At 37.3% G+C, this 13,789-nt stretch overlaps 1 protein-coding gene across 2 annotated transcripts in view; it reads left to right on the forward strand.

Moving 5' to 3' along the window:
• The window catches only part of SLC27A6 (solute carrier family 27 member 6), a 65,752-nt gene extending 56,565 nt beyond the window's left edge, over nt 1–9,187 (forward strand). For both annotated transcript variants that reach the window (XM_035014044.1, XM_035014043.1), the window contains 4 exons: nt 1,053–1,251; nt 2,507–2,604; nt 3,944–4,074; nt 8,608–9,187. In XM_035014044.1, the coding sequence (XP_034869935.1) occupies nt 1,053–1,251; nt 2,507–2,604; nt 3,944–4,074; nt 8,608–8,784 (605 nt within the window). In that variant the 3' untranslated portion in view covers nt 8,785–9,187. The remainder of the gene's footprint in view (nt 1–1,052; nt 1,252–2,506; nt 2,605–3,943; nt 4,075–8,607) is intronic.
• The last annotated feature ends 4,602 nt before the right edge of the window (nt 9,188–13,789 follow it).

Raw genomic sequence — 13,789 nt, forward strand, 5'->3', positions numbered from 1 at the left:
ATGGTATGTGTGCCTGTGGAAGCCAGGATGTCCAGCAGGAGTGGGAGCCAAGAACGTTGAATAATGTTACAATGACATAAATTGGTTTACAATGTGCTGGAATTAACCCCACCTCCTTAATCATGTGGACGTTGCCTCTCTTCACAGGGGGCAAAGCAGGTCAACAATGGCCTTGGGATGTTCTGGGGCCATGTTTGCTGCTCCCCTTTGTCTTCCACCCTTCTCTTAGAAGTAGATTTTTACCTTGCAGCTTGCTGGGCAAAATCCTGATTAATTTGAGTAAATCTGATTGAAAATTTTGTTCAGCTAATGTGTCTACATATAAGGAATACGAATAACTTTCATGCCTCATCTCTTGCCCGTTGAGGATTTCCACACAACATCCCATAAGAATAAAACACTTTCTTAAGCTTCTCATAACTTCTAGATCAGAGATAGTATGGAACAGAAACCTTGTTGCAAAATCATAGACTTGAATTTGAGTTCTAGGTCCATTCCTTTCAACCTGTTGGTCTTCAGTAACTTACTTCACCCTTCTGGGCCCTGGCTCCTTCCCCATGAAATAAGGATTTTAATTATCATTTGCGAAGGATTTCTGTGAAGAATAAATAGGATGACAGTTGCAAGGGGCTTGTGGGGCTTGCTACATAGTAAATGCCCAATAAATATTGTTACTATCATAATCTTATTAAAATTATTACTATGGTTATTTATGTAGTTGTCATCATTATCAGCATTGAAATCTATGGAACTTGAAAGAAAAGTAGCCTTTGGTCTATCCACCCGAGATAGGTTGTAAAATAAGTTTAATATGCCTTTGTTTGCATTCGCTTTCCTTTTTTCTAGTTTTTCCAAAGTGGTTTGTGTTGGTGGCAGTCTGTGGAAAGGTGTGCTGGATGCAGGCACCCAAAGTAAATATTAAATATAATAAAAACAAATTCAGGGGAAGATAAGCAACACTGGTTGTGTTGGTCAGATATAATCTAAGTACATGCATGATATGTGTACTAACAGTTTTAATCAAATCACTGAAAAATGCCTTTGTCCCCCAGGAGAACCTGGGCTGCTCATTTCTCGAGTGAATGAGAAGAATCCCTTCTTTGGTTACACTGGGAGTAAGAAGCACACAGAAAAGAAACTGCTTTGTGATGTTTTTAAGAAGGGAGATGTTTACTTTAACACAGGAGACTTACTGGTGCAAGATCAGGACAACTTCCTCTATTTTTGGGACCGTATTGGCGACACTTTCAGGTATGAAATAGCATTGGTCGTACTGCTTCTTCTGTGATTGTGAACTATGATCCAAGCAAGGCTCCGTGGAAACATTACAGACCACGTGGTCTTCACCCTCGAGGCAGACAGAGCGCTTTTATCTCAGTAATGTCTCCCCATTTAAAAATTCATTGGCCATCTGTTTCTAGATTGTAACCTAAGTTAAATGTTGAGGTCAATTTTTATCATTATTTAAATGAATCACTTTGGTCCAAATCAGGGAGCTCCATTTTTTTAGACTATAAAATAAGTAGACAGATGTGATGTCTAAATGGCAGAGTTGAAACAGAAACCAGTGTGGTCAAGTCTGGTCTAATTTTTGACCAAATGATAAAAACAATGAAACAGCAAAATTTTCCTTTTTTGCATTTTCCTTCTTAATTCCTTAAGATTATTTTAGGCTTATGCAATGATTTTGCTTTACTACTCAACGACTATGGAAGAGTGAAGGACATTCAGGAGACATTCCAAAAATGTTTGAATAAATAAATGAATCATACTTCCTCACCTTCTTTTTTTAGACTTTTTTAAAAAATATTTTTATTTATTTATTTGAGAGAGAGAAAGAGCATGAGAGGGGGGAGGGTCAGAGGGAGAAGCAGACTCCCCGCCGAGCAGGGAGCCTGATGTGGGACTCGATCCCGGGACTCCAGGATCATGACCCGAGCCGAAGGCAGTTGCTTAACTAACTGAGCCACCCAGGCGGCCCCACTTCCTCACCTTCTTGTACCAACTTATGTGCTCACTTTGTATAAAATTATTTTAATTGAAGTAACATATTCAATACATAATTCATATGCATTAAAGGAGCCAAAGGGATTAACCCCTAGAAATTAAAGAAGGTCATTACACTGAGAGACAACTATAGCTTTCCTTTCATTTTTTTCTAACTCTATCATTAGAGATAGGCAATGTTTTGTACTTAAGCGTTACTACAGTTCAAAATAAAGAGGGAGTTATCATTACTTTATTTTGATGACATACTATAGAAAAACATTTTGGAGTTACCAGTTTGTACCAATGAAACACAGATAAAGTAATTCTACTTAAAACAGTGATTCTGATTTTGTTGACTTCTCAACGAAGTGCTTCCTTGGAAATGCCTTTCATTTCAAAAACGGCCATTGTGTTTGGTTACATGTACTTGCGCAGAACCGAATGCAAGGCACCAAAACTAAAACGGAGTGCCTACTTGAAATATGGGCGCATTCCCTGGAACTTGTTTTTCATTTAGGTGGAAAGGAGAAAATGTTGCTACCACAGAGGTTGCTGACGTTATTGGAATGTTGGATTTCATACAGGAGACCAACGCCTACGGGGTGATGGTGCCAGGTATGAATATACTTCAGTTTTGGGAAGAATTCTCAGACTAGAATGTGTCTCTTTTCTTTACTTCTGCAATGATCTTACTAATTCAACATTTCATTTTTTATATATTAAAATAAATATCTGAGTCTTGTCTTGGCAAGTAATGCCCTAGACCAGGCTTACAAAGACCGTGGTCCCATCAGATACCAACTTAATTTTAATGGATGTGTGTATTTTTAAGTAAAGCTTGAAAATTCTGGTCAGTGACTCACTGCTTGAAAATAGTTCCAACTTTTCAATAGTCTTATCATTGTTCTCTTTGTGACTAGAGTTTATGCATGCCACCAAACAGGAACATGTGCTAGTTTAAATGCTTAATAACACTGACTTGTGGTTACGTCGAATCTTTTTCTTTTTAAGATTTTATTTATTTGAGAGAGAGAGAGAGTACGAGTGGAGGGGAAGGGGCAGAGGGAGAGAGAGAAGCAGACTTCCCGCTGAGCAGGGAGCCAGATGCGGGGCTCCATCCCAGGACCCCGGGATCATGACCTGAGCTGAAGGCAGATGCCACCCAGGTGCCCCTGGTTAAGTTGAATCTTTTTCAAAAATAATTTTAAAACCTGTTTGGCTTCATTTATCTTTGTAAATATGCATATGAGGGCTGTCTCATGATGGTGAAAATGGCAGTTACCAAATTGAAATTATAGGATAGCTGTTCTCCTTTGCTGTTGTTTTGTTTTGTTTTGGTAAATGACAGTATTTTCCAACTAATGTTTGTAGGTGCCGGGGAAACATGGGGTGGGAGTGTTTAAATAGGGAGCAGAGGAAGGGGGTGTTTATTCTAATAGACCTCTGGTGCTGCCTATTCTGATTCCCTGGAAAAATCCATAGGCGGCATGATAAGTCTGGTTTTTAAATTTAAAAAATTTAAATTTAAATTTAAAAAATTTTAAACTTATTTTAAATTAAAATAAAAGTTGCCTTTTATTTTTTGCGTTGACTCTTAACATGGATATTTGTCTGGAATATATTCACCGTTAAATAAATGTTTCCTCCCAATATTTTATGTTAATGGTGGTAGGATGCAAACTAGGGGTTATTTATGGTGTTTTCTATTCCATCTATTTCATTTGTGTAGTGACAACAATTAAGAATAGGCTCTACCTTTTCCTGTTCCTAACTTATTTCTGGGAAGTCGATCATATGCTCCGGGAAGGACCCACTCATTTATGCTACTGTTGGATTGTTGCTGCTGTGATAGAATTGTCTCCATTTGCAACAATTAGTATATAATTAAGAGGATCATTTTAAAAATCACCTAGTACTTGTAAAATTAATGCTATTTGCAAACTTTTTTTTTCAGATTATGAAGGAAAAGCAGGAATGGCTTCTATTATTTTAAAACCAAATAAGTCTTTGGACTTGGAGAAAGTTTACGAACAGGTTGTAACATTTCTACCAGCTTATGCCTGCCCACGATTTTTAAGAATTCAGGTAATTCTACTGTTTGAATTTTAAGAATTCAGGTAATTGTACTTAACTAAAGATTCAACTTAACTACAAGACCAGGAATCCAGAAGATGGTTTAATTACAAAATAGTATTTTATCTTTTAGATAATATGTGCATTTTATCTCTGTTAGAAAATCTCAAGAACAATGAAAAGCATCGGGATGCTAATTTATGCCACATTTGAAGCCTAATTATAGAAGGGAACTTGATGAAATGCTAGGGTGTCTTTGTCTTTGTCCTAATTATAGAATTGCTTTCTTCCTCTTCACTCAACCTCAGCAATGGTGCAAGCCAAAACTCCATTCTACACAAGCCTATGAAGACATTTGTTGCTCTGTGCCTAAAATTATGTTCCACCAAGCTGACATCAAGGTGTCTGCAGGATGTGTGCAGAGCCTAAAGGCAATTGGCTTTAAGCCATTCTGCTTTTCATTTTTATCCTCGTTCTATCCAGCCTCACTCTGGGACTTTATACTTTTAGGGAATTCTGAATTTACTTGTTTTGAGAGGTGGGTACTCTCTTGTTAGGTTACTAGAATAAAATACAGTTAAAAAGGGAAGTTTGCTCAGCTACTGGATAAATTTGCTTGCTCATTTATTCAGCCATTCATGTATTTAATACTGTGTACCCAAAGCTAGTACTTATCATCTCTTAACATCCAATCACATAGAACTTTTCTGGGTACATTCATCAGATCACTATTAGATCCCTAGCAGAGCCATCGAATGCATTATATTCATCTTTAAAGCATTCACAGCAATCTTCATGAGCCTGTCACAGCTTGGCCAATGGGACACATCATCTGGACTATCATAAATACATATTTCGTCTACATAATTGTTTTAAGAGCTTTTGTACACATTGTCTCAGATTATTTTCATAACAATCCTCTGAAATATTAAAGGTAAACAGAAGTAGGAAGCAGAATTAATACATTTTCAGTTGAAATTTTTATTGAGATCATTGTAGTCATGCTATTGTAAGAAATAATACAGAGAGACATGTTTTGTGTAGCCGTTACTCGATTTCCTCCAGTGGTGACATTTTTCAAAACTATTATAACCAGGACATTGACGTTGATAACAATCTACCCATCTTATTAAATTTCCTGCTTTACTTGTGTGTGTGTGTGCATTAAGGTCTATACACTTTTATCATCTGTGTTGCTTTATTCATCAATGACTGCAGTCAAGATATGAATAGTTCTGACACCACAAGGATTTCTCATGTTTCCCTTTTATAACCACATCCAGTTCCCTCTTGCCCTTCCGCATACCACCCTAGAAATAATGTATTTTATTTTATTTTATTTTTTTAAAGATTTATTTATTTATTTGAGAGAGCGAGAATGAGAGAGAGAGAGTACATGAGAGGGGGGAGGGTTAGAAGGAGAAGCAGGCTCCCCGCCGAGCAGGGAGCCCGATGCGGGACTCGATCCAGGGACTCCAGGATCATGACCTGAGCCGAAGGCAGTCGCTTAACCAACTGAGCCACCCAGGCGCCCAGAAATAATGTATTTTAATGGAGTAGACAGTTGGTAGTTTAAATAACGTCTTAAATGTGTTTCCCCTAGGGCACCTTAAAATTCACTTTCATTAAGCCGAAGAAATATTTTGGCATAGAACTACTTTAGAAATCCAAGTCAGTCTTGCACAAACTTAGAAAATACTTTAGCATCATTAAACACCTAAAGAAATAGAGGGATGTCTGGGTGGCTCAATCGGTTAAAGTGTCTGCCTTCGGCTCAGGTCATGATCTCAGGGCCCTGGGATCGAGCCCCGCATAAGGCTCCCTGCTCAGCGGGGGGCCTGCTTCTCCCTCTCCCTCTGCCTGTCCCCCACCTTGTGCCCACTTTCTCTCTCTCTCTCTCTCTCAAATAAATAAAATCTTAAAAAATTTTTTTTTAAATTAACACCTAAAGAACTAGAGCTGTGACTGTTATATTTATTATAGTATTTGCTACAGTTAGCACAATGCACTTAGTTGGCAGTCACAATATTTATTTAATAAATCTGGTATAAGCAGTACAAAAGTTTAAGTCACTTCTGGCAAAATGAATAAAACAACTATCTTATCAAAATCTTATCAAAATCCATTTAGCACAAATTTTAAAAAGATACTCTTTTGGTACTAAATTTACCAAAAAAAAAATTTTTAAACGATTGATTTATTTATTCTGGGTTGGGGGAAGAGGCAAGGGAGAGGGAGGGAGAGAATCCTCAGGCAGTCTCCCCACTGGGCACAGAGCCCAGCATGAGGCTCCATCCCAGGACTCTGAGATCATGACCTGAGCCAAAATCAAGAGTCAGACACTTAGTTGCCTGAGCCACCCAGGCACCCTAAATTTACAAAAAATATATTTAATGTGATATTACTCAGTATGGGTGGGATGAAATTAAATTGATCCTTTCATTCTGCTTGTGGAAACACAAACTGTTATAACGTCTCTAGAAAACAATTTGGTAAATATATAATTAGGCTCTTAGAATTTACATATATTTTGACTGAGTAATTTCATTTCCAGAAATGTATCCTTAGAAAGTAATCAAAGGGGCGCCTGGGTGGCTCAGTCGTTAGGCGTCTGCCTTCAGCTCAGGTCATGATCCCAGAGTCCTGGAATCGAGCCCCGCATCTGGCTCCCTGCTCCGCGGGAAGCCTGCTTCTCCCTCTCCCACTCCCCCTGCTTGTGTTCCCTCTCTTGCTGTGTCTCTCTCTGCCAAATATATAAATAAAAATCTTAAAAAAAAAAAAGTAATCAAAGCTGAACAAATGTTATATATACAGATGTTCTACAAAGTATTATTTATAGCAGTAAAAAATTTTGATATTCTTTATTAGAATAAGAGTAGTGTTAATTAAAACATTATAATTAGATGAGAACTTATTAAACCATTACCTAATGGTTTTTATTACCTAATAAAAAATTACCTATGGAAAAATATACCTGGCATATTATAGAGCTGGGTTTCTTTGTTTGGTTTTTAGATTTTATTTATTTACATATTATAGAGAGAGCGAGAGGGAGAGAGAGCACAAGCAAAGCAGGGAGAAGGGCAGAGGGAGAGAGAAAATCCCAAGCTGACTCCGCACTGATCGCGGAGTCTTGGGGGCTGGATCCCATGACCTTGAGCCGAAATTAAGAGTTCAAAGCTCAACCAACTGAGCTGCCCAGCGCCCCTATAGCTGTTTATTTAAAGGCAGGACATCAATTGTATAAATACAGTGAACTTCAAATTATCTATAAATGAGAAAAAGAGTATGTGTTTCTGCACAGTCAGATCTAATTCTGTGATGACAGTGTTGGGAGGAGGGGAGGATTGAAAGAATGAGATAGGGAAGGAGGTGCAGAGAGAACTTGAGTCTTGAGTGAGTCCAGAAGGATGAATAAAAATGGCCAAGTTATTCATAGGGCCTTATAAGGACCTCTACATGTCATCTGATTTAAACCAGGTTACTTCTCCATGCCTGAAACTGTCACAGATACACTTTATCTCTTAAACCCCTTAAAGCAGAGAGCTTCTTAAATTTTCTAGATTCATGGCATCTCTAGTGTCTCGGTAAGTATTTCCTGGCATTCTTGGGCCAACCAGATACCTAAATTTTCATTTATCCAGTATTTAAGTCAAAACAAATTCATTAAGTATTTGGGTCTAACAAATTAGTTGCTGTTTGAAAAAATAATGCATATAAATTAAAAGAAAAAATACTTTTATTGTTAGACAACCACAAGTACCAGAGAGAGAGAAATTGGTCGTTGTACGACTCCTCAAACCTTGAAATTAGATTGGGTGGCACAGGGACAGCCTAATTCCTTGTCCCACATTGATTTGGGGATATACTTGCCTTTTATTCCAGCAACCACTGAAAACCCTGTTTCACAAAGATATGGCATCGTTGAAAAGAATGTGTCGCAAATTACTATTAGAGCTGCAAACTACCTTGAGCTAGTAGTTAGCAAGTGGTGACCAGCAGATATCACTGGCCTTACCTGGAAAATTTAAAATATACCTTTGGAGACACTGGAAATTCACGGAGGTACCACAAAGCACCTCAGTGCACAGTTTGGGAGACCAAAATTTAGATCATCCTTTATTCCTTCTGGTGTCTATGGTATTTTGCCTTATAGAATAGAATGCTCTCCTTCATAGGTTTTATCTTCTTGGTGTCTAATAGCATTCTCTGCACATGATGTTGTGTTGGCAGTGAATTAAAGAGATAAGCCTGTGTGTTTTAGACAGGTCTATCTATAGTCAGTTGTAATTAGTTTTTGACAATTTTCATAATTCTTCTACATTGAATAAAGTTCAGAGGTAAATCACGCTAAAGATTCCAGTGTTCTAGAGGGCATGTTTTAAATTTCTAATATTAAATTATTAGTAGTAAATAGAGAGATGGTCACTGGATATAAGAGTATTATAATTAAATATTACAGTCTATCTTATTGAATATTCTGTTTATAGACTTTAGATAATATTAAATGATTCCACTAATCCTGACAATTAAATTACTTTGTAGGAGAAGATGGAAACAACAGGGACATTCAAACTACAGAAGTTTCAATTGGTGGAAGAAGGATTTAGCCCATTGAAAATTTCTGACCCACTTTATTTCATGGATAACTTGAAAAAATCTTATGTTCCACTGACCAAAGAACTTTATAATCAAATAATATTAGGGAAGGTCAAACTTTAAGATTTTGTACACGTGGGATTTTCATGTGTTTTCCTAGGAGAGGTGAGAGGAGAGTGTGTGATTCTTTAACATAATATGTGGGGAGGGAACGGACATTAACTAACATATGCTGTGTTTTCTTAATATGCAATAGCTTTCTCTAAGTAGGAACTTTCATTTGTTTTAGTCCATAACAAACTCTAGTTGATTATTTGTTTTACCCATCTGGGGGTTCAGTGCATAACTAAATATTTGCTTCAATCGTAAAGATTCTAAATAGTAAGTGGTTAAGAATTTAGAAACTTACTACAAATGTACTTTTTCCTATTTAAAGTCTCTAGTTTTGAATAAATGGTTAAATTTTGCTCAAATGTTTTATTTTTATGCACCCTGTGCTATAACTCAATAAAATCATCTTCATTAATATGTGTTTTGGGGTTTTGTTCTGATGTTTTAACTGTAAACTTCCAGTCCAAGGAAGCCGACTGACCTCATGCATGCATTCCTATCTCCCTTACTGAACTCACATTCTGATGATAGAAGAAATATAGAAGCGTGATACAGCAAAGCAAGAGAACTGGTAAGCCCAAAACATTTAGGAATTTTGGGAAGATACATAAATGGGATCAAATTAATGATAAAATCCAACAGAGCTGTAGAAACCACTAACGATACAGAGAAAAAAAATGGACTAGAATAGAAGGTAGGTATTGACACCAAGATCAGAGGCAGAAAAGACTTTGAGTGTGAGCAGGTTTCTTGTTGTTAACAGAAATGTATTGCAAGGACAATGTAATACACACAATTATACTTCTTTCAGTCTGGAAGCAACAGGCTCCAAGGTTTGCTTCAAGCTGGAACCACATGAACTACTCTCTCAGCAAAGTGAGCTGGCTTCCACAGGAGGGGGTTGTGGAGCTAGACTTAACTGAAACGGAGCCCAGCAGGAAGCTCCTTTGCCCATAAACCTAGCTCCCTGTACGAAGAGAAGGAAAGTTAGCTTTGCCTCTTGTTAAAAAGCTTATTTTGGGGGCGCCTGGGTGACTCAGTGGGTTAGGCATCTGCCTTCGGCTCAGGTTGATCCCAGGGTGTTGGGATTGAGCCCTGCATCTGGTTCCCTGCTCACTGAGGAGTCTGTTTCTTCCTCTCCCTCTGCTCATTCTCTCTCTCTCTCTCTCTTCCTCTATCTCACTTGCTCATTCTCTCTCTCAAAAAAATAAAATCTTAAAAAAAAAAACTAATTTTGGTTGGAAGAGAAGTTGCAGATACTGTAGTTCTTTTTTGTCATTATTAGGAGAAGAAGTGTTACAAAGTTAAAATATTTTTTAAATGTAAAGGTTAAGCAATCGTAGCATAGGGGTGCCTGGGTGGCTCAGTCATTAGGTGTCTGCCTTTGGCTCAGGTCATGATCCCGAGGTCCTGAGATCAAGCCCAGTAAGCCCAGCATCGGGCTCCCTGATCCATGGGAAGCCTGCTTCTCCCTCTCCCACTCCCCCTGCTTGTGTTCCCTCTCTCGCTGTCATTCTCTCTGTCAAATACAATCTTTAAAAAAAGAAATATAAAGCATACGTAGCATAGAAATAAAACGTCAAACTTTAGGATTAAAAAAACGACAAAAGGTAATCATTTTTGCAAAAATAAAAAATTTTAAAAGAGGAAAAAGTTCTTTGGTAAGAATGAATTAAATAAGTCTAAGCATATCCATTCTCCCGTAATATGTATGAGAATGGATGAATGATCTTTATTAAAAACCATTAAGTGAATGAATAAATTGGCACTTAATTTTTATATTGGTGATTTGGTATTCTTTACCTTTCCCATTAAAAATCTGTTTTGCCTTTATGTACATATTCTTAATTTATGGGTGCTCTTTACTGCAATAAATCTGAATGAACATTTTACTACTAACTCATAATTTTTAAAAATCGTTAGAGATGAGATGATGGTGAATTTAGCATACATATCTCACTCCCTTACCCCAACCTTTCCTGTCAAATCCATTACAGTTAAAGACAAAATATCATTGAAGACAATAATCCACTAAAAGATGGGGGGGGGGGGCGGAAACAAGAGAGTCTGTCTTCAGTGGATAAAACATTGTCAGAAATTACTGGAAAATAGGAAACACACGGGACCAGGTTATCAAAGAAACAACTGATGGATGGGGGAAACAAAGCCTCACACTTATACCACTGAAAACTGCTTCAAAGGCAAAAGAAACTCCAGCCACATTAAAAACACATCTGAAGACCAAGACTGGCCCTCTGTGTAATTAATTAGGGTAATTAATTGTAGAAAATTGGGATAATAAGTTTCTCTGCCTTTCCCTTGATTATAGAAAATTTCCATCAGTGCACAAAATAACTTACGATATAAAAGAAAGAAATAGAAAATAAGACCCCGTGACATTCAAAACTCCTTTAAGACAAAAGACACTAAGGATTAAAGTTTTTAAAGAGATAGAAACTAAGACAAAATGTCTAGAAACCTGGGGAAGGGAGTTGCTCACATGTATTATATATTAAGAACATTTGCAAAAAAAGGGGGAAGACAAAAGGAAGAGAATATGATTTCTCTTTCAAAAGGAAAAATAATATGAAAAATGGAATCCCTACCAAGATCCAACTTTACTAGGACAAAAGCAGGGGGCAAGGAGGTTTTCTGATTTTAATTTCTAAAAAATGAAATCCTTAAGAAAATGTAGAAAAGAGAGGTTCTAGAAGAATAGGCTTCCACCTAGATTAGGAAGTCTCAGTCTTAGAGTCACAGAGACCTATGAGAAGCAATGAGGCTATTTCAGAAACAGAATGTTTCCCATGACTCCAACTTTAGTAGGGAATTAGTGAGAAGGACATTGGGCTTCTAGAGGGCTGGGGCTAGAAATAGGGACATCTCAGTGGCTAACTGCCTGGATCTATGACTGGGAGCCAAATAAAACTGACTTTTCCAGAGACAACTGCATGGTGGGGTAACCCAACGCCCCTCTTCTCTCCAGTATCCACAGCACACTCTCAAGGATGTAGACCCAAAGTTGAGGGAAATGATAAACAGAAGATAAGCCAAAATTGCTTGAAATTAAGTGCTGCCATCTTGCTTTTCAAAATGGAAATTAGATTAATTCTGGTTCAAACTGAAACTCAATTCCTTAACTTCTAATTCTTGATATGGAAGAAAAGTTGCAATAAAGGATTTCTACAGAGACTCAGAGAATTGTCCATTGATTGTGCTCCTTAGAGTCTTTTAGTATGATTCATGAGGCAATTCTCTTAGAATTGGCAGACATTTTACTTCTTTCTACCTGTTTATGAATTAGGGCTGGAATAGAAAGAGCAGCCAACGGGGCGCCTGGGTGGCTCAGTTGGTTAAGCGACTGCCTTCGGCTCAGGTCATGATCCTGGAGTCCCGGGATCAAGTCCTGCATTGGGCTCACTGCTCAGCAGGGAGTCTTCTTCTCCCTCTGATCCTCCTCCCTCTCATGCTGTCTCTCACTCTCTCTCTCTCTCAAATAAATAAATAAAATCTTAAAAAAAAAAAAAAAGAGCAGCCAAGGGATTACTTTGGCTTCCATAGGCATGATTGATGGGAACAAGGGACCCATACTGGTAATGGGTGGGTCAAAGACAGACTTACGCTGACATGGAGCCGCCAGATTTGGGGATGGATTTAGGTAAGTCATTTGCTATCTTTTTTACTATGACTCTTCTTTGTGCTATTTCTTGAATGTACGATTATCTATAAGTGAATATCTGGGCCAAAAAATGCCATTTTCTACAGATATATGTTTCATAAATTTTCAATGACATAATGGAAAATTAAAGCAAATTCTCCATATATTAAGAGCTGCAGTATTGAGACTAGATATTATATTCTCATCCAAATGAGCTACAAATATTAAAGATAATATGTGAAAGCTTATGCCAGAAAGGCAATAACATAATGAACAAATTTCAGTCAGAGTTTAGTAAACAAAAAGGCAATTCTTTCTTGATGTGGCCAAGAAAACCAATAAGGGAAAAATATGAACTAATTGGTTTATATCAAAGATAATGGTCAAATCTACTACTGTAATTCCTGCGCTACTCAAATATTTTGGTGATTGTTAGGCAAGCCAAACTACATGTTTAAAAAGAAAGTCTGTGAGTGGTCAATTGTTTTTGATCCGCATCAAAATACCTGATTTTGCTATTTAATTACCTTCATACACTATTTAAACCAAGAAGAGAACATTGTTTGAAGCTATTAGGATCTGTGTGGTATGAAAACATGAAAAGACATTTATATCAAATGGGGTTTTGTAGTAAAAGGAATTAATTTTTTTCTGGGAAATGGGGGAAGTTCTGCATATAAGAAGAACAAAGCATTAATACAAATTTCTCATATGTTTTTCTTAGACCAGTCATTCACACTAGACTAAAAAAAGACTGTGGGCAATAACCCATAGATAACCCCAGCCTTATCATAGGAAAAAGCATCAGACAAATGCCAATTGAGAACATTCTACGGAACAGCTGACTAGCGTTCTTCAAACTATCAAGGTCAGTAAAAACCTTGCATCTATGGTTGGAATCTAAAATATTGGGCAATTTTAAGAAAATGATTGTTTTTGTGTAGGAGAGATAGCAGACTAACATATTCTATAAACTCTATTATTAGTGTTTAGTGATTTTTATTTCTTAAAAATTTTCTGGTCAAACAGTCGCTTCTGTCTACTGGCCCACACTGCAGATGAATACGTTTAACGTGTAGCAAAATATTCTTTTAATATATGATTCCTGGAAATTAAATTCACTGCCACCTTGACATTGCCCTGTCCAGTTTAATTCCTATTTAAACTCATGAGTAAAGTGAAACTGGAGTCAGGATTTACTGTGTTCTGTTCTCTCCCAGCCTCGACATTTAACTAGCTGGGTCACCTTAGGCAAGTCACCTCTCTAAGCCTTATTTTGCTCACCTGTAAAATAGAAGTTATAAATCTACCTTACAAAAATGTTGTGAAGATGAAATGAACAACAAATATGAAGGCCCT

This window comes from Mirounga leonina, unplaced genomic scaffold, assembly GCF_011800145.1.
Source record: "Mirounga leonina isolate KUSES-001 unplaced genomic scaffold, KU_Mleo_1.0 Mir_168, whole genome shotgun sequence".
Lineage (NCBI taxonomy): Eukaryota > Metazoa > Chordata > Mammalia > Carnivora > Phocidae > Mirounga > Mirounga leonina.